This window comes from Amblyomma americanum, chromosome 6 (genome assembly GCF_052857255.1).
Source record: "Amblyomma americanum isolate KBUSLIRL-KWMA chromosome 6, ASM5285725v1, whole genome shotgun sequence".
In the NCBI taxonomy this organism is placed as follows: domain Eukaryota; kingdom Metazoa; phylum Arthropoda; class Arachnida; order Ixodida; family Ixodidae; genus Amblyomma; species Amblyomma americanum.
Genome location: NC_135502.1, coordinates 134,913,057 through 134,938,202, shown reverse-complemented (window position 1 = coordinate 134,938,202; position 25,146 = coordinate 134,913,057). Strand labels below are relative to the sequence as shown.

At 46.6% G+C, this 25,146-nt stretch overlaps 2 protein-coding genes across 4 annotated transcripts in view; one reads left to right on the top strand and one right to left on the bottom strand.

The window, feature by feature from the left end:
• Positions 1-309: 309 nt before the first annotated feature.
• Positions 310-16,697, bottom strand: LOC144094112 (non-homologous end-joining factor 1-like). 2 transcript variants are annotated; one of them, XM_077628027.1, is made up of 7 exons: positions 16,368-16,697; positions 16,047-16,256; positions 15,800-15,938; positions 15,680-15,741; positions 15,482-15,593; positions 5,562-5,656; positions 835-971 (listed from the first exon to the last, which is right to left on the bottom strand). In XM_077628027.1, exons 1-6 carry the CDS (start codon positions 16,563-16,565, stop codon positions 5,586-5,588), a joined length of 792 nt encoding a protein of 263 aa, XP_077484153.1. In that variant the 5' UTR covers positions 16,566-16,697; the 3' UTR covers positions 835-971; positions 5,562-5,585. The 2 variants fall into 2 exon arrangements, with proteins under 2 accessions (XP_077484152.1, XP_077484153.1); XM_077628026.1 differs by lacking the exon at positions 5,562-5,656 and having other exon boundaries at positions 310-971.
• A 149-nt stretch (positions 16,698-16,846) lies between these two features.
• The window catches only part of LOC144094111 (protein Spindly-A-like), a 35,035-nt gene continuing 26,735 nt past the window's right edge, over positions 16,847-25,146 (top strand). For both annotated transcript variants that reach the window (XM_077628024.1, XM_077628023.1), the window contains exons 1-3: positions 16,847-17,161; positions 17,215-17,294; positions 22,886-23,056. In XM_077628024.1, coding sequence (XP_077484150.1) covers positions 17,095-17,161; positions 17,215-17,294; positions 22,886-23,056 — 318 coding nt within the window. In that variant the 5' untranslated portion in view covers positions 16,847-17,094. The remainder of the gene's footprint in view (positions 17,162-17,214; positions 17,295-22,885; positions 23,057-25,146) is intronic.

Here is a 25,146-nt window from a genome sequence, read left to right as displayed (position 1 = left end):
TTATGGCGCTCGGCTGCTGGCCCGAAAGACGCGGGTTCGATCCCGGCCGCGGCGGTCGAATTTCGATGGAGGCGAAATTCTAGAGGCCCGTGTACTGTGCGATGTCAGTGCACGGTAAAGAACCCCAGGTGGTCGAAATTTCCGGAGCCCTTCACTACGGCATCTCTCATAGCCTGAGTCGCTTTGGGACGTTAAACCCATATAAACCAAACCAAACCAAGTTCACTGTTTCTGTAGCTGTGCTCATGACTAAGTGGTGATGCTGGAGACATAGGAATGACCAATTATATACTGAAAGCACAAGTCAAGTAGACATCACTTAACTATTTTATTGCAGCACACACACAATGTATATCCCATAATATATATTAAAACATTAAAAAGCTAAAAATTCAGGAATACCAAACTTCACACAACAATACCACAAGGTAAATAAAAGGAATTCATGCATGTTAAGACCATGTTGGCAAGATAAATATTGCATTAGAAGTATAAAAAAAATGCTTCATTGGAAAATTATAGAGAAGCTTCAGGAAAACCGGGACAGTCCATTGAAATGTCCTGAAAAATAGGCTGCCCATTGCCTCGACAGCATAAGCTTCATTAATGCGCTCTCATGTTTGGAGACATCTCTGTATCCAAAATGGGAGACTATAAAGGAAGTATGTGTTGACTCGTCATTCTCCCTGCTCAATGTAGGCTATCATGCACAGCGAAAACAGTATAGATGAAAGTCCACCAAAGGAGATCGATCACTTTCTTGACTCTGACTATAATGTTTGCATACCAATTGCCTTATATGATTTCTTACAGCCTTAGACGCTTTTTGACTTTCTTGATCTTGGGCTCTTCGGGAATGGCTTCTGGAGATGAGGCTTTGCTGTGCAACTGCTGGCGGTTATGTGCTTTGGCTGTCACTGCTGTCGTTTCTTCACCCACACTGTGTGCTGCCTGTTTTTCAGATGCATCAGCTGCAATTAGAACAGTGCACAAAGGGTAACATTAGTAAACCCTGCCTGGAACTCTTACAACAACAGTAAATACTATAAAATTAACACTAGTGCCAGGCAAGGGAGTCAATACAGCGATGTAAAATTTCCCTCCTACTTAGCTGAAAGTTTCCATCTTGCCATTTTTCTAACTGAAATATTGCTACTAGATAAAAAAAAAAAGTGTTTCTTTTGTAAAATCAACATGCTCCACCGGCAGTCACATACATTTCAAAGACTAGAGGTCCTTTAAACTCTCTTATTCCAAAGGAGAATTGGTATTGTCAAATGGAAGCACCGAAAAGTGCCCAGTTGAAAACCTTCAGATCCAAGAGCGGTCATGTTTGTCCCGACTTTAGTGGAGTATCCCTTCAGCTTGAGGTGCTCAACTCATATTGAAATAAATTCACAAAAATGGCACAGTTCCTTAAACACAGTGAAACAACTACTATTTAGTGTCGGCCGCACTAGTGTCTACACATCTTAGTGCTATGCACAGTTTGACAGTTTGGCTGCGTCTTCCTGCTGTAACCGTGCTTTCTTCATTGTTTCAATTTTCCTTTGTGTTGCCTGTCTTTTGTACTATAATGCTTTGTAAATTAAATTGTGAATTGCAAGGTTTCAAGTCTCCGAGGGGCACATGGGCTATGAGGGACACCATAGCGGAGGGCTCTGAATTAATTTCGGCCACCTGTGGTTCTTTAACGTGCACCGAGATCACACAGCACGCAGGTGTGTTAACATTTTGCCTCCACTGAAATATGGCTGCCATGGATAGGATTGAACCTGCAACCTTGAGATCGGCAACTGGATGCCAAAGCCACTGGGCCACCGTGGACATCACTCAAGTTGTGAACTCGCACTTTTTATTCGGCACATTTTCTGATTTCAGGCATATGTACGTACGTCCCTGAAGCCTGCTTTGTGGCAGGCGGCCCACCTGCCCACGGGGTTGTGGGCAACCTGCCAGGTGTGTACACCTAACAGGCCTTCACCAGGGTGAAGGCCTTCAAGATAAATGCTTTCAAGGTAAAGGCCTCCATTGTAAATGCCTTCTGGGTAAAGCCCTTTAGGTACAAGGCCATTAGTGTAAAGGCCTTTAGGTCGAAGGATGCTTTTGCATTCACAGCACGTGAGGACCTTAAGTGCCCACCGTAACTAGTGTTGCTACACGACATTCTGTGCCTAGTCATGCTACAACTGTCTGCAATTTTTTTTATTCAGTAGTGTACGGAACCACGAAATGAGCCAAATTACAAGAGCACAGCTGATATTTCTAGAAATGTTAAAATACTGACAAAAGCACCCAGGAATCCTGGTGGATCTTGTTAAAAGTTTCAGAGAGCATGGATGCAATTTCCTAACTGAACGAACACTTGTTTGAAAGTGTCATTCTCAGAGTTCAAAGGAGCTTTGGTATGCCTGTCTGGAATAGTTGTTCCAGCTGAACAGAGCTTCAAAATTTTGTTGCCCTGTTCACAAGCAGCGCAATACAGTAGACTTGTAATAATTCAAACTCGTATAATTCATACTTCCGATTAATGCAAACAAATTTCAAAATTTTGGTAGGCTGGCTATACTTTCAATGTATTTCAAGCGGCTTAATTCGTACCAAGATTTCCCTTAAATTCAGCTAATCCAAACTTTTTATTTTGCTCTCGCGGCACGTAAAGGAGCGGTGACTGAGGCCAAATACGTCAGGTTTGCAGCATTGCGTGAGTTGAAAATTCGGCCCCTTCGAGCGGTTAACCCGGAAGGGGAGGGGGGGCGTGTTGATCAGAGTGACCCCGTCGCCGCGTAGTTTCGTTTTCTGAGCTTCGCTACCAGCCTGACCAGCCTGTGATGATTGCGGTTATGCTTCAGTAAGCCAAGCCCAGCTGTGGGCTGGTCTGGATGCTAATTGGCGCAAATTTGCGTTCCCTTTGCTTCCGTCCGCATGGTCCTGTGTGTCCATAATGCGTGCTGTAATCATGAGCTGCTTGTTGTGTGGTGAAGCCTCCTTACATGGCCACCATCACTGGCAAGGCAACTCCACCGCTACTGTGTCGCACCTGTGGAAGAGGCCGGAGCAGTTCTGCTTTGCTATTCCTGACAGTGGGCACGTCCGACTTGCGAGAAATAGTCGCTGCTGCGCAGTTTTCTCAAGCAGACGACCAGTACCTATTTTTTTCAATAAAATTTGCTGCAGTGCGAAATTGTCTATGAAAGCCATTTGTAGCCATTCAACTGTTCGACCTGGGATAATTCGGACCTTGTTTCCAGTCCTTTGAGATCTTGATTAATGTGGTTTTACTCTATTAGGAAACGAGTGCATTACTGATAACTTTTTTCAACCATACTTGAGTAAACACACCACTGCCTTTTACCCGTATTTAATTGTTGTGCAATAGGTTTTAGCTACATTTGCTTAGAGAAATAGATCCAAAATACTATTTGTATACACGGATATCCATAAAGCAAATCGCATTTAGTTTTGGACCACATAAAGGTGCACTTCTTGTAATTCCAACAAAAAACTCTGGTCCCTTGCAGTTCAAATCAACAAGAGTCCACTGTATAAGTAATGCCATACTCTTACAGTGTTGGTCAGGAACAAAGGGTTGGTTTCAGACATTTAGCATACACTGCACAGCCATACACCATCTGCAACTTTGCATGACATATTGGTATGGTGGCTCAATAACTATGAGCCCAAACAATACTTCATCCACTGAGGAAAAAAAACCTCACTTATTAACCCTGAACAGTTAATAAGGCCAATGTAAAGTTCTGTTGCAGGCAGCCTGCGGCCCAGAGCTTGACTTTGCATCTGTTTTGCATGCAGTAAACCGATCAAACTCCTTTTGCTTTGGCTGCTATGTTCCCTTGTCTTCATATTGTTGACGAGACAGAAGACTGCTTCGACTGTTGCATGCGAATGAAGGAAAGAAAGAAGCCCTCGATCAAGTGCCAATAAAACAGGAAGCATAACTGCATTGTGTGATTTCGTCAAGTGACACCAGAAATCAGCACAGTTGTCCACAGCCCACAAACTGGGCTGCCACACACTGCAACCGTTATTAACCGTTCAGGGCAAAGTTAGGCTTTGCCCAGTGGGTGAGGTATTGTTTGGGCTCACAGTTATTGAGCCTCCATACCAATATGGCATGCGAGTTTGCAGATGGTGTGCGGCTATGTAGTGTATGCTGAATGCTTGAAACCAATCTTTGTTCTTGAGAACATGATGGCAAGACATCTCAGTGGCGAGGCTAGTTTGCCAAGCTGTCTTTGGCGCTGCCTCGCTTACCCACTCCTGTGCCATGTTCTACGCAGAGGCTTCTTTACATCTGGAAAGTGCTTTTCATAGGGAAGTTAAGTCAGTCGAAATGTTTTGGTTTAACACTCCAGTCTGCCACTTCTTGCTATAGTTGCTGCTACTAGACCTGCCTAGTAAGTAGGTATCACGAAAATGCAATAGGTCGTGTAGGTAGGTGTCTGCACTTGGTGCACATGACTCTTTGTGGATACTATGATCAACATAAAAACTAAGGTTGTCTGGCTGCATGCCTGAACACATGACAGCATTAAGACACTATATGCATTGGTCAACACGCAAGTGTATTTCTGTAATTATTAGCACTGACACTTAATACCTGTGAAGAAAAAGAAGCTTTTACATAAGATACTTTCCGCCATATTCATCTTGGCACTTCAAAGAGCTGATCGTTGCTACCTTTCTTTTCGATGTCATATGCCTTTTGCACTGTGTCTGCTTTTGTATTACATGTGTGTTCTATATGAACACACATGTAATGAATGTATGAACGGCAGATGGCTTATATGAATTTAACGTTATGCCATTCGGCTTGTGCAATGCTCCGGCCACGTTCGAATGCATGATTGACACCGTACTCCGCGGGTTGAAATGGAAAACTTGCCTCTGCTACCTGGACGACATCGTAATTTTCTCCTCGAGTTTTTCTGAGCACCTCGCCCGCCTCGATGAAGTTCTAAGTGCTCTTTCCGCGGCCGGACTTCAGTTAAACACAAAGAAGTGTTGCTTTGCTTCCACTTCTATCAAAGTTCTCGGACACGTTGTTAGTTGCAGAGGCATAAAACCAGATCCTGATAAAGTTGCAGCAGTACTGCATTTTCCCCACCCCACACGGATTAAAGACCTGTGCAGTTTTCTAGGACTCGCCTCATACTTTCATCGTTTCATCCGAGGTTTCGCATCCATTGCCGCACCTTTGCATCAGCTTCTTGGAGTCAGCACGCCCTTCGTTTGGTCTGAGGCCTGCGAGGCCGCCTTTACTTCTCTAAAGCAGGCTCTCACATCTGATACGATACTGGCTCATTTTGATGACCGCTTCAACGATTTTGCACACTGACGCCAGTGGACACGACATTGGTGCCGTTCTTCTGCAGCGCCAGCAATCTTCAACTGAGCGCGTGATTGCTTACGCAAGTCGTACCCTGACTGCAGCGGAGCAGAACTACACGATCACTGAACAAGAGTGTCTTGCAGTTGTCTGGGCCGTTCAGAAATTTCGCCCCTATTTGTACGGTCGTCAGTTCACCATTGTAACTGACCATCATGCGCTGTGCTGGTTGTCGTCACAGAAGAACTTGTCTGGGCGCCTCGGCCGCTGGATTCTCCGCCTCCAGGAGTATGATTTCACAGTCACCTACAAATCGGGAAAAAAACACAAAGACGCCGATGCGCTCTCTCGTTGCCCCCTCGCCTCCGCAGAACCTCTGTGCTCTCCTCCTGTTGCTTCATCGCTCCCAACTACTAATTCCATCGATACCCACGCCTCGACGGCCGCAGCCATTGATCTGGTGCCTGCTCCCGCTCTTGGCGATCTCGCTTCAGCACAGCGGGCCGACCCTTACTGCCGGACTCTCAATGAATGCCTGAGTGGTGCTATGCAGCCTCCAAATGCCCGCCTCCGACGCCAACTCAACTGTTTCAAGCTGGTTGACGGCACCCTTCTTTGGCACAATCATAGCCCCCTGGGTCACGCCTGGGTGCCTGTCATTCCCCATTCTCTTCGCCGTGAGGTTTTGCAGGCGCTTCATGACGACCCCGTGGCCGGCCACTTGGGATTCCAGAAAACATATGACCGTATAAAGCGCCGTTTCTTTTGGCCTGGTCTCTCCACCTCTGTCGCCAAATATATTGCATCTTGCATCCCTTGCCAACGGCGCAAACGCTCCACGTCTCCTCCTGCTGGCCTTCTACAACCTCTTCCCTGTCCTTTCTCACCCTTCGAAGTCGTTGGTATCGACCTGTACGGTCCCTTGCCACTAACCTCATCGGGCAACTGCTGGATCGTCACAGCCGTTGACCACTTAACACGGTACGCTGAAACAGCCCCCGTTCCGTCTGGCTCTGCCTCCGAAATCGCCCATTTCTTCCTCAACGCCATTCTTCTGCGCCATGGAGCCCCACGTGTCCTTATCAGTGACCGCGGCAAGTCATTCCTCTCCAGCATCCTTGCCGAAGTTCTTCATGCTTCCCGGACCGCCCATAAAACAACTTCAGCCTATCACCCCCAGACCAATGGGCTCACCGAACGGTTTCACCGCACCTTGTCAGATATGCTGTATATGTACATTCACCCCGCCCACACCAACTGGGACGCCATGCTCCCCTCTGTAACCTTTGCCTACAATACCCCGCTTTTTCTTGTGTTCGGTCGCCCCCCTACCTTCACTCTCGAAGCATCTTTCTTCTCTGCCCCCACAACCTCTTCCGGCCTTTCCTATGACGAATTTACTTCCTGTCTTGCCTACTGTTGCACCATTGCCCGCCTGAACACTGACGCCTGCCAAGCCTCCCGGAAAACAACCTATGACTTCAAACACCGTGGAGTGCGTTTCTTCCCTGGTACTGAAGTGTTGCTGTGGACTCCTATGCGTACTCCCGGATTGTGCGAAAAATTTCTCAGCCGCTTTATTGGTCCGTACACTGTACTCGAACAAACGTCCCCCGTGAACTATCGCGTTGCTCCTGTCCATCCTGCCCATGACCGGCGTTGTCGCGGTGAAGAGATTGTTCATGTGTCGCGCTTAAGCCCTTCACCCGTCGCCCTACTTCCCTCTAACGTGCGCCCGGGACGGTCGCTTTCGCCCATAGGGGGAGAAAGTGTGAGCACAGTGCGTGACCCTCGTCTTCATCTGTGAATATTCCTCATCATCTCGCATCTTCGTCTTTTGAGGAGTGGCCGCCATATTTGCCAGCGGGAATAAAGAGCTCGCTTGGTCCACAGTCTCACAATATACATTTCCCATGCATTTCACTTAGCTTTGTATACCCCTCACATCAATTAACTACTGTATGTTATTATTTTTTCCCATTGTTTTCATTTATGCAATTATTCTTTCTTTGTTTTGATGTGTTCTTGTTGTTGGCACAAATATCTTGATTTTGCTACCCCTTACATAACGCCCTTCGGGCCTTTAAGGGAAAAATAATTGAAATGAAATAAATCGGCTATCTATATTCTTTAAATTACAATTGCCTTTGAGCTGGCAGACCCGCTGACAAGTAGTTTGCAATATGGAATTTCAACGTAATTTCAAATTGGATGACTGGTTCTTGATTTAAAAAAAATGTTCGCACTGCATGCAAAGCGTTTGTAGAAATTGGCTTGGTTGAGTGCTTATGCTTGTATTCCATATTTTGTTGTTAAAGCAAATTTTTTTTCTGGATTGTTTTATTATTTCCTGCACTACCATTTTGTTGTATAATGCCATGTTTGTGTACATGTTCTCATCTTCACCCTCTTTTTTTGCCCCAATGTATGTTTTTATAGCTCTAGCGCTCCCTTTGTAATGCCCTCTGTGCCAAGAGTTGGAATAAATAAGTAAATTAAGGGGACACTGCGGACTGTATATAAAGCCGGCCTATATTGTTAGAATAGTGCCTTGGCCTAATGACAAAGATGCTACTTTCACTGAAAACAGAGCTTTTATAAGCTAGAAAAGGCCGAAATATGAAATACTAGTGTTTCCAACCACTGCAAGTTTTCAAAAGCAAACTGTGGTGCACAAAGGAGTTTTTTTTTTTGCGTGGATTTCTGGGTCTAGCCTACGTCATTCTCTTTGAAACTGTGATCACAGAGTCCTTTTTGAGTCTTGACATCACGAGTTTGATTTGAGTGGCAGAATTTGGATTTTCTCAGCAATAAATGCGTCTTTTACTGAAAGGCAAACATCAACGAAGCCAAAAATAACCACAGAATCTATAACTTCTGTTGGATGGAGTTGTCCATACTGTCTTTGCAAGGAACATGCAAACATCTTACAGGACTGAGCAGATGCACAAAACGACCACTGGCTTCAACAAGAACAGCTGAAGAATTATTTTATACTGAAGACAGTTTCTGGAGGTACCTCTGGAGATGGTAACATCAAATCAGCTAACTCTCTTAACCTATACGAATTTCAGCCTCCAGACATGCACAGATTTAAGTGAGCCTTTGTAACTTCTTTGCAGACATCCACAGTAAATTATCTTTTTTTTTTCCCTTCAAGGAAGAGTGCTTTCATTTTTATGAGTCTGTACTACAGAGTATGTGCAATGTAGCTTAAGAGAACTTGTTGGGCTAGTCGGTAATTAATCATTGTAATTTAAAGGCGCTAAAAACCACACACACACACGATGCACTCTATCCCGTTTTCTTCTCTCTCTCGTGTGTTTCTGTGGTTTCTGGCACCTTTAAATTACAATGCACAATGTGTGTGATACAATGTCACACAATGATGTCATGCTCAAAAGGGGATCCTAGACCCAATGTCAGAATATAAAATCAAGATATTAGTGATGGATTGGTTTTTCTTTTTTTAAAGGGGCACCAATAAATTTGCAGTATGCCTGGGATGTTAAAGCACGCCGATTCACGGATGTTGTCCGGCAAGAATTTTTTTAATGCGCTTTGTAGAAGCCGAGTTATCTGTAGTCAAAGTTTGAATTTCAGCGTCTTCGCGCCTTTCCTTCTCCTCTCGTCAGTTTTTGCACACTGAAAAGTTGGCGCTCCTTTGCCGGCCCCATCTCTGGAGGCAGGGCTTCCTGAACTACCGGATCTACGCGGCTTATTGGACGCGGCCACGGTTGCTGCCCGACGTCTGAAGGAATCTAACCAGTAACCAGCTTTGAACTGGTATACGTAGTAGTGGTGCGACGAAGGAGTGTGTGAGCGAGAAATAGTCGCCAAAAAGGGCTCGCCAACTTTCGCATGATTGTGGGTTCTCTGCTGCGAGTAGAAGTACATAGGGAAGTGCACCTAAAGTTTGCACTAGCACCGCCTCTCCTCTGGCGGTCATTTCCGAACTTCTCTCCGGGCACGTCGCTGGCGGAGTGCATTGAGTGAACAACATCTCGACTGGTACGACCGACGTGTGCTGCTTGCAGCTGCTCGCAGCTGCTGGCACTCTCTCTTTCATCGTGAGCGGGAGCTGCCCTGCTCGCAGGTGCACAAAAGAGGGGTTGCCACTCTTTGTGAGTCATGGCTGGAATTCCGCCACGCCACGTTGAAAGAGTGGAGAAACTTATTGTTGTGTCGAGGGCTGCCACAATAGTTCTCTGAACACCAATGGCCAAGAGCTGCCAGTGGAATTCTACTGACTTCCTGGCTATGTCCTAGATTCTTGGAAAAAAAATTAATATTGGTAAATTGTAAGGTACTGTAATAAAAATATTGAAGGTAATGGTTCATCCTTTTATTGTGCAGCAAAGTCTTTTAAAAGTTTTCCATCGCTCGCATAGAGCAGTTGACGATACCAAAAACATTAATAATAAAAGAAAATGCAAGCCTGTAGATGCGAGATTGTTATAGTCAAATCTTGCAATATATGAAGAAATGCGTTCATACACTATTTCCAGTTCAAAAATGCTTTTGTCTGGAGTTGATGAGTTGCACTAACGAAACTATTTTTTTTTTTTGCCAGTAAAGCCCTCCGCCCGTCAGGTAACGCAAAAAATTATTTTGGAGACTGACATCAACAGCCGCGTTATGCAGATGTGTGTGAGACAAGGTATTGTTCCGACGCGTGATGCCCGGCTCAATTTCCGAAGTTACTTTACTATCTTTAAAAAATTTCTAAAAATAAAAGCAGTCAAAATGTTTGCTTGCGCATGAATGAGCATTTGCATATGAGCGACGGCTCTTAATATACATTGTTTGGGGATGTGAGTGCGCTGTGATCAGCATTAAATAAATATACCAACCGTTCATCTCAGTGGTAGTGATTAACCAAACTAGAGCATTTTTCCGTTAGCCATAAGCGAGCAGCTGGTAGGTGCATTTTGTGCGTGTTTTCGTTTTTCTCTTCAGCCTCGCGTATTGCCATATGGGCACAGTTGACCGGGCACCGGTCTGCCCGGTCAACCGCGAGGAGTCAGCTGGATAGGGCGCTTTTCACAGGACGGTCGGGGAACATGGTCGTTGGAGGTCGACGCTTTTCTGGGAGCTGCAGCGACTACGTCCGAAGCTAAGTGCTTTTGGTATTTGCGCTAGTATACATGCGTTCGGGCGGTAGTTTTAGACCGAGTTAAGGGTAGGGAGGCCAGTGGAGGTGTGTGAGAATAATTTTTGGCGAGCTTTTGCGTTGCGCAGTGCCGAGGGCTATCAGCATAGGAATTTTGGCGGGCTTTCACAAGGTGTAGTCGGCCGGACGATGGGTCGGCAAGCTAGGAAAGTTAAGGTGGACGGGGACGGGGAGTTAGTACAGTGCCAGGAGTGCGACCGTTGGTGTCATTTAGATGAGACTGGGTTCAGGAGCTTAGCCGAGGCGGATGAGGCTAGCTTCATGTGTAAGATGTGTAAGCGGTTTGAGGACGCTGTTCATACGTTAAAAGGGGAATGGGAAGCTGGGTTTAATGCACTTAGTGCGGACCTGAAGGTAGAACGAGAGGCACGGATTAAGCTGGAAGCTCAGGTCGCCGATTTGATTAAAAAGGAGGAGGATAATGCCGCCCTGTTGAAGCGAATTGTGGGCGAGATGAAAGAAGAGCGGGAAAAGTGGACCCAGCTAGAAAAACAGGTTGAAGCGCTCAGGTCGCGGCCGGCTGGGCACCCCAGTTCGGAGAAGTGTCAGGTGGGGGGCGAGGCTCGTCGATCCTATAGTGCTTTAGCGCAGCGAGCATTGAGTGAGAAAAATGAGAAAGAGATGAAAGAGGTTAAAGCGGGCATGGAGACTCGCGACAATAGTACAGCGGCAGGAGAGTTAGCTAGAGCGACCCGGAGGCCAACAGATGGAGTTAGGAAGCGAACGGTTAGGGCGCAGGAGGGTTCTGGTGGTCAGGGACTCGAACGTAGCGAAGGTTGAGGGAGGTTCTGACGGCAGTGAAGGCAGACAGGTGGGTGCAGGTGGAGGCTCAGTCGGGGAAGTGCATGGTGGATGCAATGGCCAGAGCCCGGGAGGTGGTGGTGGGCAGCATGGATGGCGAACACCTTGTCGTCATCCATGCTGGTCTCAATGATGTGCTGCAGGGGAGGAGCCAGAATCTTGAGACGCAGTTGGAGGTGGGGATGCGTAGGCTTAGAGAGGCCTCTGAGAGTGTGCATGTGACCATATGCACAATCCCAGAGGTCCAGAGGTCCAGAGGCAGGCTCGCGAAACGGAAAGGAGGGTCGTTGAGGCGAACCGTGTAATTAGGCTATTGAGTCGACGACTAAGATACGGGGTGATGGAAGTCAACAGGGAAGTGTACGAGGTTAGGCCCCACCCTTCTACACAGGATGGCATCCACTACGGTGGTGCCACTGGCAAGAGGGTGGGTAGTAGGATAGGTCGCCAGGCAACAGCTTTTTTGGGGGGACCCAGAGCTCTGAAGGAACCAGTGTAGAGAAGGAAGAATTAAGATCAAAGGGACAATGGAACCATAGGGGAAGAAAGAGACGCAAGCGCCAGGGCCAAGTTAATTCAGATATAGGTTTCATTAACATGCAAGGTGGCAGGAATAGACTGAAATGGGAGGAAATAGAAGAACAGTTAAGGCAGGAGGAATTAATGGTATATGGTTTAGTGGAAACACATCTTAGAGACATGGAGCAACCACCCTGTAACCCAGACTACGCATGGGAATATTGCAATAGAACAGAGGGTAGCAGAAAGGGAGGTGGAATTGGGGCATTCATTCATAAAAGTATGAATTTTCAAAGGGTTAGACTGGGATGCAGGGAACATTTATGGCTAAAAGGAACAGTGGCAGGCAAGCAAACACTCCTTGGCTTTGTATACCTGTGGACAGGGGCTAATGCCAAAGAGGAAAACAGGAAAATGTTAGAATGTATTGCAAGTGACATTGATGAGCTAGGAGGACAGGGCGAGATAATTATATTAGGCGACATAAATGCACACATAGAAGACCTGGATGGGTACACGGATTCGAGGGAAAGAATACTGCAGGACATGTGTGACAGGCTTGATTTAGTTGTATGCAACAGCACCGAGAAGTGTGAAGGGCTCATAACATGGGAGGCGGGGAGTCTGCACTCGACGATAGATTATGCACTAATGTCACAGAGGATGTATAATTGATTAGGGGTAATGAACATAGATGAAGATGGTTCCAGAAGTCTAGGTAGTGACCACAAGCGTATCAAGTAGAGCTTCAGAAGAAAAAGCAATATAGGACTGAAGCGAGATAAACAATCAGGGGGGAATTTTTACTCAGAAAAGCAATTGGAAGCAGCAGCCAAACAAATCGAGAAAGTAATTTTTGAGGATAGTGAAACAGAATGGACATATACCAAATTAACTCGATTACTGGAGCTAGAGCTAGCTAAGGTGCGAGTAAAGCTAAAAGGGAAAAGATGCAAACCCAAAAGTTGGTGGGATGAGGAGGTCAAGAGGGCAATAGAGAAGCGCCAGGAAGCGTCCAGGGAACACAGATATTCTAAGAAGAGGGGGGAACCAAAACCCGAAGTAGACAGAAAATGGGATACCTTCATAAAGTGTAGAAGGGAATCATCCTATTTGATTAATGAGAAAATTAGAAGAAAGGGTGCCCAATGGATGTCAAAAGTAAATAAAAAAGATAGAAAAGCAGCTCAAAAATTCTGGAAGCATCTAAATGCAATGAGTAATAAGACTAGGCTAGAACAAAGGTTTATTGCTACAGATCAGGGTATTCGACTAGAAGGCGATGAAGCGATAAAACACATAGGAACAGGGATGACAGAAAAATTTAAACAAAGAAATGTTGCACATAATTTATCGAAGGAGGATAGACCGGTTACTGCAATAGCTTCATTTGAGCAAAGAGAGTGGAAAAGGGCAGAGAAGAAGGTTCCTAGTGGCACATCAACAGGACCAGATGGTATTCCGATTATGTTAATAAAGAAGCTAGGACCAAAATCCAATCAAACAATAATACAGGTAGTGAATAGAATGATAGTGAATGGGAAAGTCCCCGATGAATGGCGATTAGGTAGAATGAACATGATATATAAGGGAAAGGGGGACAAAGCAGACGTAAGTAACTATCGTCCCATAACAGTGACATCTGTGGTTTACAGGGTGGTGATGCAGATTATAAAGGATAGACTGCAGGCTTGGGTGGAGAACGAGGGGGTGTTAGGGGAACTACAGAACGGGTTCTGGAAACAAAGGAGGTTGGAGGACAATCTATTTTCATTGACACAGTGTATAGAAATTGCGGAAAAGGAACATAAGCCCTTGTGGCTAGCATTTCTGGATATTAGGGGAGCCTATGACAACGTTACTCAGGAGCATTTGTGGGACATACTGGGCAAATTGGATGTGGAAAATGGAGTAATTAATCTTTTAAAAGATATATATAGAGGTAACAGAGTGCTCATAAAATGGGAAAAAAATGTATCAGGGCCTGTAGAGATACAGCGGGGGCTTAGGCAAGGATGTCCTCTGTTCCATTTGTTGTTCATGTTGTACCTGCAAGGGTTGGAGACCAAGCTAGAGGGGAGCGGACTAGGCTTCAACCTATCTTTTCTCAAGCAAGGGGAATGGATTAAACAGACATTACCGGGACTAATATACGCGGACGATATAGTGATAATGGCTGACAACAAGGAAGACCTGCAGAAGTTGTTAGACATATGCAGTACAGAGGGAGATAGATTAGGCTTCAAGTATAGTAAGGAAAAATCTGCAGTCATGATATTTAATGAAGAGGGCGGCGAGCATAGAATACAGGAGTTCATGCTAAAAGTAGTGAATGAGTACAAGTATCTTGGGGTGTGGATAAATAACAGTGCTGAGTATCTGACAGAGCATGAAAAATATGTAATGAATAAAGCTAGTAGGAATGCAGCTGTCATGAAAAATAGGGCACTGTGGAATTACAATAGCTATGAGGTGGTAAGAGGGATCTGGAAAGGGGTGATGGTCCCTAGCCTGACCTTCGGTAATGCAGTCCTGTGTATGAGGCCAGATGTTCAAGCAAGGCTAGAAATTAAACAACAGGGAGTAGGGAGGTTAGCTTTGGGAGCACATGGCAATATACCAAATCAGGGGGTACAGGGTGATATGGGATGGGCGTCTTTCGAGAGCAGAGAGGCTAGCTGTAAGATAGCATTTGAGGAACGATTGAGAAAGATGGAGGAAAAGCAGTGGGCTAGGAAAGTTTTCAGATACACGTATATAAAGAATGTTGACACGAAATGGAGAAAGCGAACTAGAAAATTGACAAGCAAATATCTGGACAGCAGTAAGGGGGCAAATCAGCAATTATCGGTTAAGAAAAAGGTTGAAGAAACAGAGAGAGCTCTGTGGAAAACAGGGATGCTGACGAAATCGGCACTGGGAACATACCGGACCTTTAAACAGGAAATTGTCAAAGAAAATATTTATGATAACTGTAGGGGAAGCTCTTTGTTGTTTGAGGCCAGGACTGGAGTTTTGCGGACTAAGACATATAGAGTCAGGTACCATGAGATAGACCCTTTGTGCTTTGCGTGCGGAAAGGAGGAGGAAACGGCTGAACACTTGATACTTTTCTGTAAAGGGCTTCACCCTACAGTGGAAAGCAGCGGGGCTGACTTACCCAAGGCATTGGGGTTTAGGGATAGTGAAGGGAAAGTGGATTTTAAGAGGTTAGAAATAACCAAGCGAAGGTTATCTGATTGGTGGCTAAAAGCAAGACAGGAGTAAAATTTCACAAGACATTGCTAGGTGGCTTGAGTCACCGCTCGATTTAAAGGGTTCAGCCGTATCCATCCATCCATCCATCCATCCATCCATCCATCCATCCATCCATCCATCCATCCATCCATCCATCCATCCATCCATCCATCCATCCATGCAGCGCCCTCCTGCGAAGCTGTGGTACCCTATTATTTGGCTCGTGTGTTCATGATAACACAATGCAGTGATTGAGCGAGTTGGTGTGCTCTCCTCGGAAGGTGTCACCGAGCCCCTTTAAGAGACAATTTTTCAAGAACAATTGTGGGCCATTTTATTTCCTGAGCAACGAACTGCACCGATTGAGTACTTGGGGAATGATATGACAATGGCTGACGTACGTGATTTTTGTTGGCTCGAAGCAGATACATCTTGGTATACCTTCATTATTTTTTCAACTTCAGCACCAGAAAATGCATTGATATGCAGACTGCTGAAACGTTTCTTCAAAACCTGAAAATCAAAGCATTACGATAGTATTTAAAAACCTTACAGCATATACATGTATGCTCAAACGAGTCCGTATTGTATCTCTATACCTCAGTCAGCTCTGTGTCCTCCATAAATCCGTCCTCATCGAAAGGCGACGTACGAAGATTTTCTGAAATTTTCAAAACGCCGAGTCAGACATATTTATAGCATGTCAATTGATCGCTTACTTTTGGACAATCTTGCGCCTGATGCATTCAGGTCCGATATTTCGGCATCTTTCTTGCTGAGCAAAGCGAACAGGCGTTCTCTTTGTTCTTGTAAAGCCGCTAGCATGACCAGCATTGGCAGCGTGACGTGCGAATAAAACTAGAGAAAGAAGTCACGGGCGCAGAAGAAGAGGCGCCATTTATCCGCTGACAGTAACAACAAAATACACGCTTTGACCTCGGATAAGAATGCACATCTCGAGCTCACCTGATCACTACCAAGTGCAGTCATCCTGAAGGTCCAGCGGAATCTCACTTCACCTATTGACATATTCAAGGAGATCTCCAAAGAAGCCGAATCAACGACCGCTGTCAGCTCAGGCGAGTTTTTCGAACTGCCATCTATCGCGGCTGACAGCCCCTGAGAGAGCTGCCGCACAAGGCTTTCCGTTACAACCTCGATAGATGGGTTCAGGTCCTAAAAGGGAAACAAAAACAGGTCAATATAATTTATTTTTCTGCTCGCGCAATTAAAACGGTTGCCGATCAAATGCAAACGCAGCGCATCGCAGCGATATAACCGACTTGCCTTGCACCTGCCTTGAAGAACGTCTTCTTCGAGAATTTCTTGATACAGACACATGAAATCAGTCACCATAATTCTGACAGATGTTGGCGTTGTAATGAGCTTGATGTGACCAGAAAAACTATCACAGCAGAAACTTCTCCATGGTTTTGAAAACGCTTCGTCTAGACTAGCAGCAGCAGACGCTCCCGTCACATCCATCTTTGTGGATTTGGATTCACAGAGCCGCCTGTGCAATCCACCACAGTCATGCTAAAGTTGGAAAGATGCTAGAGTCACGGCGTTACTCGTGCTCTAAGGGCTCAGTGCAAACAGCCCGAGTATCCCTGGATTTAAATTTAAAGAAAAAAATGAGGCAATATGGTCGATAACGGTGGTTATCGCAGCACGCCGCAGCATGCAAGCGCAGCGTCGGTTACACAAGACTTGGCTTGTTCTTTGTACAGTAAGACAAGGCGTAGCCATTCGTAGTCGCGACCGCACGATTTAAATGCTAAACGTCGCTGCGCCGTCGATACCGCTACGTTTGTTACCAGCAGTTGACGGACGTGTGGCGAAAGCATTGAACAACAGGCATACTTATTTTGTGATCGGTTAGTCACGGACGACGAGGATGGCATCGATCTATTAGCTGTCACGGATCTGACATTATCACCTTGTGTTTCGTCATATTCATACTGTTTCTACATAGTTCCGCATACCCATTTGAAAAAAAAAAAAAGGACTCAAAATGGACGAGGACTTGCACCTTAAAGTCTTGAAACTGGAGAAAGACTTGGAGCAGGCTATCAAAATAGGTAGCAGAATGACCTTCTTTTGGGCTTGAACTAATGCTGTGCGTTTGTTGCAGGCAATGACTTCCTAGTCAACAACGCGCAGCTGGAAGCAGAGCTAGACGACACGCATAAACGATATGTCGTCAGGGTTGAGGTATGTCCAATTTTTTCTCTGCCGCAGGTTTGCAATTCTATTAGTGGCCTCTGGGCTTATTACAGAAATTGGACAAGATACCTAAGCACCGCCTCAAGGGTATGGCACGACAGCGTTAATGGGTCAGTGCTCATATACGCGGAATTGGTCACTCTCAACTTTGCCTTCATAGATCCCTGGCAGTCCTCAGACCAACCCTTGCGCAGTGGTGCAGTGTTGAACGATGCGCTACTGCCTTTCGATGGCAGGTGCTGCCACCGGTGCGGCTTGTACAAGCCAGGTTGCGCTTCTCAAGCAACCGCTCGCGACCAGTCATTAATTTATCTGCCACCTGCCACGGTAGGTAGTTTGCTTACAATCCGATGGACGGTTTGTGATGTCGCCACAAGGTAACGTGACCTAGGTGGCCCACCTGCCTCCTAGGTGGGCCATCTAGGTTGCTTCTCTCAGGATTTTTCATGGAATTTTCGCTCACGGTCAACGATGCCATCAACGGACACCGACTTTTCGGCGGCACGAGCTCCTTAACACTATCGCCTTAAAATGTTGCCTCTACAAATGTGTGATGCACATTATAAAAAGCGTTATATTAAAAATGTGGAGCAGCACCTTCTTGACTAGGGCTGAGAATGGTTGTCGTTACCTATGATAATTCTACTTCTTCCCCCATTGCTTTCCCATGCGGTGCACCTGCAGTGCGACATTTTGTGTGAGGATTTTACTTCGGACAGAGCGAAGTTGGACCCTGGCACCCTGCCATGGTAGAAGCGAAAGGGGACGAAAGGGCTATGCAGTGGTATAATGAGCTCGCTGCCAGCAATCATGGAGTCCATGTTTCCGCTGCGTTGCGTCGCTGTTCTCCTATTTCGTCATCAGAGAGTCCATCTAGAGTTCGAATCGTAGCATCGGGAAAAAGTTTTTCAACTTCCAATCCAAATTTCTTAGCAATAAATGCACCTTTCGCTGCCGGACAAGAGGCAACAAAGCCACAAAATGCCGAACTATCAGATTTTACTAACAAAAAAAAGTTTGATAGCATTGTCCTCAATGTTCCTTTAAGCAGAAAAAAGCCAAGTAAACACTTTGCAGCTGTCTGCATAGCAAGCTGTAGAAGAAAGCTAGCAGCATGTACTGAAATCGGGCACTACATCACCCATGGAATCAAAGCAACTGCATCAGCTTCATAGCAGGCTAACTAAAGCAAAGGTGGTGTGGTAAATCGGCTTGAAGGAGTGAAGGTGTAGACACCCTTCAATTGTTCATAGTTTGCACCAGTGTCACTGTGGCCGCCGTGGTTTGGGCAAGAAGCACTGCAAAAACTTGGATGTTCTTACGTGATTGCGTGTACAACTCGTTCCGCCGAAAGGGTGCCGTTGCCTTGACCTGGCATTGTTCCAACAGTCGCCAAACATGTCAGAAAAATTATGAAGGCCTTGTATGGTGTGTATGAGTCAGCGGTGTCATATGTCGTGCACAGCAATGACATACTTAATTCAGAGGGGGTGTAGTATGTTGGTAATCGAAATACAACATAACAGAAGCACCGGATATAACAAAGAATGGTGTAGTATGTCATAACCGAATATGGTGTAGTATATCGTAGCTGAAAATATGGATATAACGAAAGCACCGGATGTGACGAATAAGGGTGTAGTATGTCGTAACTGAAAAAAATGGAATATGCGCGCTATTGCGTCAGCTCTTAACTGGTGCCTAAGCGTCTCCCAATTTTTTTCTAATGTGCTTATCATCACGTGCTCCAGCCTATAATGTCGCGAGATCAAATGGAATCTACACCTGCAGGAATACTGCTTTGAAGTGGAGCACAAGTCAGGAACGACACATCTGAATGCTGATGCACTCAGCCGCACAGCTGCCGTGGCAGCTATAGATGAGTTTGTCCCTGTAGTCGACCCCGCCGAATTACGCACAGAGCAGTGCAAAGATCCTGACCTGAAGCGAATAATCGAAAGCTTAGAGGGCGCACCGTATCACCCCGAACAGCTAGGTTATTTCATTGGCAAAGACGGCACCCTGTGTCGGCGCACGAGGCCAACCAGGAAAGGGAGACCAGAGAAAACCGCTTGGGAGAGAGTTGTCATACCTCGGTCGTGGACAGAAAGGGTTCTTCGCGCGTTTCACGATGCGCCATGCGCCGGTCATTTTGGCGTAGCGAAGACACGCAGGCGTGTGGAGCGTTTGTACTTTTGGAGTGGCATGCGACAGGATGTTAGAGACTACTGTGCGAAGTGTCATTCCTGTCTCGAAAGAAAAACACCCAAGGGTCGAAGACCAGCTCCAATTCAGCCGTTCCCTGAGGTTTCGGCTCCCTTCGAGCGGACAGGTATGGACATAATGGGCCCATTGCCCACGACCACTTCCGGAAACAGGTACATTTTAGTATTTGTCGATCACCTTTCAAAATATGCGGAAGCGGTAGCACTCCCAGATCAGAAGGCAGACACGGTTGCAAGAGCATTTGTCGAACAGATCGTGCTCCGACATGGACCCCCGAGGCAACTCTTGACAGATCGGGGAACGAACTTCGTGTCGCAGCTAATGAGTAGAGTTTGCGAGCTGCTTAAGATCGCTAAGAAGCAGACAACACCGTACCATCCGGCTTGCAACGGCGCGGTGGAGCGACTGAACCAAACCGTGGCCGGGTTCCTGTCGCATTTTGTTTCGCGCGACCAGCGGGACTGGGACTTGTGGCTCCCGTATGCAATGTTTGCCTACAATTCCGCAGCACACGAGAGCACGGGCGAATCGCCATTCCTTCTTCTCTACGGCCGAGACCCGGACCAGCCTAGTGAGGTGCCAGAGGGCCCCCGTCGTGTCCCATACGCTTCACTGGATGACTATAAGGTTGAGCTAGAATCGCGCTTGCAAGTGGCAAGGGACATCGCAAAGGAGGCCTTAAAGAAAGCGGCGAAGCGCAGGAAGGAGGTGCACGATCGCAGTGCTAGAGACGTGCCGTTTGATGTGGGGGACAGCGTGTACATTGAAAACTGCCAAAGGCAGATTGGGCTAGCTCGTAAGTTCCAGATGAAGTGGAGAGGACCGTGCGAGGTTGTCGAGAAGCTTTCTCCGGTAAACTTCAGAGTCCGAGATGTGAACCGGCGCTTGATAAGGATACACGCAAATCGCCTCAAGTCGGCACCGGTTCAGTATTCACGAAATGAGGAAAGGGAAAGCGCGGATTTTGATGGGGACAGAAGTGAAGCGGAGCGCGCAGATAGTTCGCAAGAAACGCCCTCTCCTGCATTTGTTCGGCAGGCGCCAGAGGTGACGGCCGGAATGCCACCGGATTTACTTCATGCATTGCTAGAAGAAGAAGAAGCGCGCGAGGTTGCCGCGCAGATAACGCCAGGAGAGGCTCCTGCCACGAGCCCTCGCGAGTCTCCAAGCAGACTTACTTGGTATGACTCATGAAGGCCGATATCTGCTGCGAAATCGGAAAGCTAAGTCGGACTAATGGCGTAAACAGAGCGGAGTTGTGAACTGGTTAGAATTGTGTAATGCCGCAGCTCATAACATTGCTATGTGCTTATGTGTTAAGATATCGGAGTTGGTAGTTAAACCTTTCTGTCATTAAGTAACACCTTCACAGGAGAGCATGCGGAGCGCATGCAGAACCTGCCCTACTTCCTTTCGTTATCTATATTTTTGTCTGTGCCGTGATCGTGCTAGAAGTGGGAGCTCCTTTGTAACTGTGGTAAATTTATTTCGTCCAGTTTGGACTAGAAAGGAGAGGCTTGGGTGCTGAGTTTCATGTTTATCTGTAAAAGAAGATCAGCGCTGCCCCTGGAGACGCCAGTTATGACAGCTGAGGCATATGGTGTTGAGCAGTGGTGTTGAGTGCAGCGAAAAGTGTTTTGTCGGAGGCACCGTGCGAGGCGATTCAGAAAGAGAAGCGGAGCTGCATGGACTCAAATGTTCGGAGAACATTCTTCTGGAGGGTGAGCGAGTGTGATGTTCCTTGTGTGTGCTACGAGGGTCCGCATTCGACGGCGCGGCGTAGACGGAGCCCCCAGTGGCAGCAAAAGCACTCAAGGGAAAGCAATTCAGCTGGAAGAGAGGAGATCGGCGACAGCCGGTCTCGTTTCTGGAAGCAGCCAGCACACATGTTTCTACTGTATATGGCTGCAAGCAACTTGAGTGGGATAGCTTTCGGGCCTGCCGCCATGGACCGCACGGAGAAGACCCAGGTGACAGCTGCGTCCAATTACCGAGCCATACTCTTTGAGAGTGAACGACCAAAACGAAGGGGTTTAAGCACAACCGGACCCCCTTTCCATAGTGTCGGCACGTGTCGAACGCCGCGGCCGCGGGGAGACGGGCGTTATCTTCCCCAATTGCCGTGACCGTGCCGGGGACAAAGGGCCTCGTTTCGGCGGGCCTGGCCCCGTGACAAGACGGCGGGCATCATCACCAACACTCCCGAGCACATCCTAGGACAAGGGACCACTTTCCCGGCCTTTTAGTGACCTCACGTTCCGGCCTTGAGTGGCGAGTGTCATTTGATGGAGAACGGAGGTCGGTGACCCGCGGGAACCGTGAGCGGGCCAGAGACCGTCTACCACAGCCGACGCTACCTCGACGACAACCTTCTTTCCCTCGGACTCAACACGTGACGGGGGCGAGACCATAAGTGCGGTGGTGTGTTTGTGCGCTCAAGTGAAAGCCCTAGGCCCCTCCCACTCCGGCGTGGGCGTCCTCAACCTAGGGAATGTGGGGAATAAGAAGGATATAAAAATCGACAAGGAGTACGGAAGAAAAAACGCTCAGGTCGACATTGTTCGCCAAGGGGGCCTTCAGCGCCGAAGCCCGACGGCGTGCAGCTTCTGCCAGCAACCGTTCGAGCTCAACTCCGGAGCCCCTCCATCGTCCCCATGAAGCCGTCGGCACGTAAGCTCGGACACCCCAGCCTCTGATGTATAATCATAATTGTGTATAATTATTGAATATATCTGTTTGTTTAAACTGAGCCATACGGTGTCTCTTTGCCTCTCCGTCCCGTGTGGACCTGCACATTATGGGGGGTCGTCACAAGTGCCTTAAAATGGCAAAAATACCCACCCACTCTGGCACATGAAGTAGGTCAGTTTTAAATATGTTCATTCCTTCGCCTCTTGATGTAGGAGTATGTCTATTCAAATCGAAATTTCAACTGTGATTCAAATGTGACTTCGCAGTAATGCAAGGCTTAGGTTTTGCTAGGTCATCTGACAGCATACTTTTGATATCTGTGCCAGCTGATATGACGGCGAAATACAGCCATGTTGGTCATTGGCCTGAAAAGAATGCGTAAAGCTGGTTGGGTTCCACTGTGGTCAAGCTGGGTTGCATGCACAGTATTTATTCCCTTGAAACCGTGACAGTCGCTGGGCGCTGGAGCTGCAAACTAATGTTGTCACTGCTGAGAAATATGCAGTGAAGTGCAGTTTGCTTATGGTGCGACTAGTCATTGTTTTGTGATTAGCAATGACATCAGTACAGTCTGTGTCACTGTCATACTCACGGTACTACTACTGTGTTGAGTGCCGATGCTTTGCTTTAGCACTGCCAGAAATGATCTCTTTTCTTTGCAGGCTCTTCAGCAGGAGCTGCACAGCACGCGGATGAAGTTAGAATGCGCCACAGAGACGGCGAAAGGACTCTCTGCCGAGCTGGACCATGCCAAGGATCAGATTGCGAAAACAAGGAAGGAATGTTCTCTGCATCAAGCTGCCGTGAAAAGGCTTGAAGCTACTCTTGCTGAGGTGCGACCGTATGTTTGTGGTTTGCTTTGAGCTGTTAGAAATGCACAGCAGTCATAAAGTTGCCAAGTCACTTTGCATGATTGGGCCACTAAAGCTCTGCAGAAAAGAGAAAAATATAGAAAACTGGGATAGTTGAACGTAGTGGATAGTTATTGAATGCAGGCAATTTGGAAATTGCACTGATGGACAAAGGTGCAGTCAAGCAATGCTTGTGTTCTGTGCCTTCTTCTGTCTTCACTTCACTTCACTTTATTTCCTTAAAGACCCTCGTGTGAGGGTATTACATAAGGGGTGGGACACATATAGATTAACAACAGAAAAAGTACACAGAAATTGAACGAGTTATAAAAAAAAAAATGATTATCGTGATGCAAGCAAACGCGTAATTTGGTTAAGAAACATAGTTTGGCATGTGATGGCAGCAAGATCATGGGGAAGGCCGTTCCAGTCGCTAGCAGTCCGGGGAAAGAATGATGAAGAAAAAGTTGTTGTGCGTGCTCGTGGCCGAGATACCTGCTGCTGATGTCCGGTGCGAAGAGAAAAGCGTGGTGGGGGAGGGCAGAAATAGGGTTCCTGTGATAGCTCGGAATAAAAGAATTTATGAAATAGGGATAAACTAGCAATGTGGCGACGAAGTGCAAGAGTAAGTAAATTGGACTGCGATTTCAGAGCTGATATGCTGATATCAAAAGAGTATGCGGAATGAATTAATCTAGTTGCCCTATTTTGAACTGATTCAAGTGAGTTAGTAAGGTATACTTGTTTCGGAGACCTGATGGGCGATGCGTATTCTAATTTTGATCGAACTAGTGATTTGTATGCGAGTAGCTTAACATGCTGGGGGGCAGAGTGGAGATGACGCTTTAAGAAGCCAAGCGTTTTGTTAGCAGATGAAATAATGTTCGCGATATGGCTATTCCACGTGAGGTCATGACTAAGATGAACACCGAGATATTTATATGATTGGACAGGGTCGATAGGAACGTTAGAGATAGAGTAGGGGAACAGGAGAGGATTACTGCGACGGTGGAAAGATATATACTTGCATTTGTTTATATTAAGTGTCATTAGCCAGTCGTTGCACCAGTTTTGTACCAGATTTAGGTTATTTTGTAGGGATTGCTGGTTAACGGAGTCAGTAACTGCTTTGTAAATAACGCAATCGTCGGCAAACATCCGAATGTGGCAATCTAATTTCTGAGGTAGGTCGTTAATATAAATTAGAAACAAAAGAGGCCCTAGGACGGATCCTTGGGGCACCCCTGAGGAAACTGGTAATAAGTTAGGCATTTGATTATTAATGACGACTGATTGGGAACGGTGAGTCAAAAATCCTTTTATCCATGCTAGTATGTCAGGATGCAAGCTTAGGCAGGAAAGTTTCAGAAATAGGCAGTTGTGGGGTACCTTGTCAAAAGCCCTAGCAAAGTCGAGGAAGATTGCGTCGGTTTGGAGGTTAGCGTCAAGGTTGGCATGCAGGTCATGAACGAAGATAGCCTCTCTCTAACATAGTTGACAACCCCTCACCCTTACTAAGCTACGCAGAAATTACGGAGTACTATAAGATCACAAGAAGGGAATATCCTCTTCCTCACAAAACCCTAAGTAAATATGAAGAGCACATAATCAGGCGACTACAAACTAATACTCTGCCCAATCCTTACCTAATGAGTAAATGGTACCCAGAAACCTACAATTCGTCCTGCCCCTTCTGTGGAGCAGTTGGCACACTCTTTCACGCGGTTTGGGAATGTCAAAAAAACCCAGACTTGGACAGCAATCCCGATCCGACTCATGAGCGCTGGGAGGCAACCCTTCATAGCCACAGCCCACTCGACCAGAAATTGCTGGTTGAGAGGGGCCGGATTATGATGGCGACCAATGGGTTCTCGTACTGAACCCACCCAGTTTTTGTGCTCTGAATAAATGTTTTTCCTCCTCCTCACAGGAGTATCCTTTACGAAATCCGTGTTGTGATGAATGGAAGAAATTATTTGAGTCCAGAAACTGCATTGTTAAAGAGTAAATGACGTGTTTCATGAGCTTGCAGGGTATGCTGGTTAGTGATATGGGGCGGTAGTTAAGTGGCG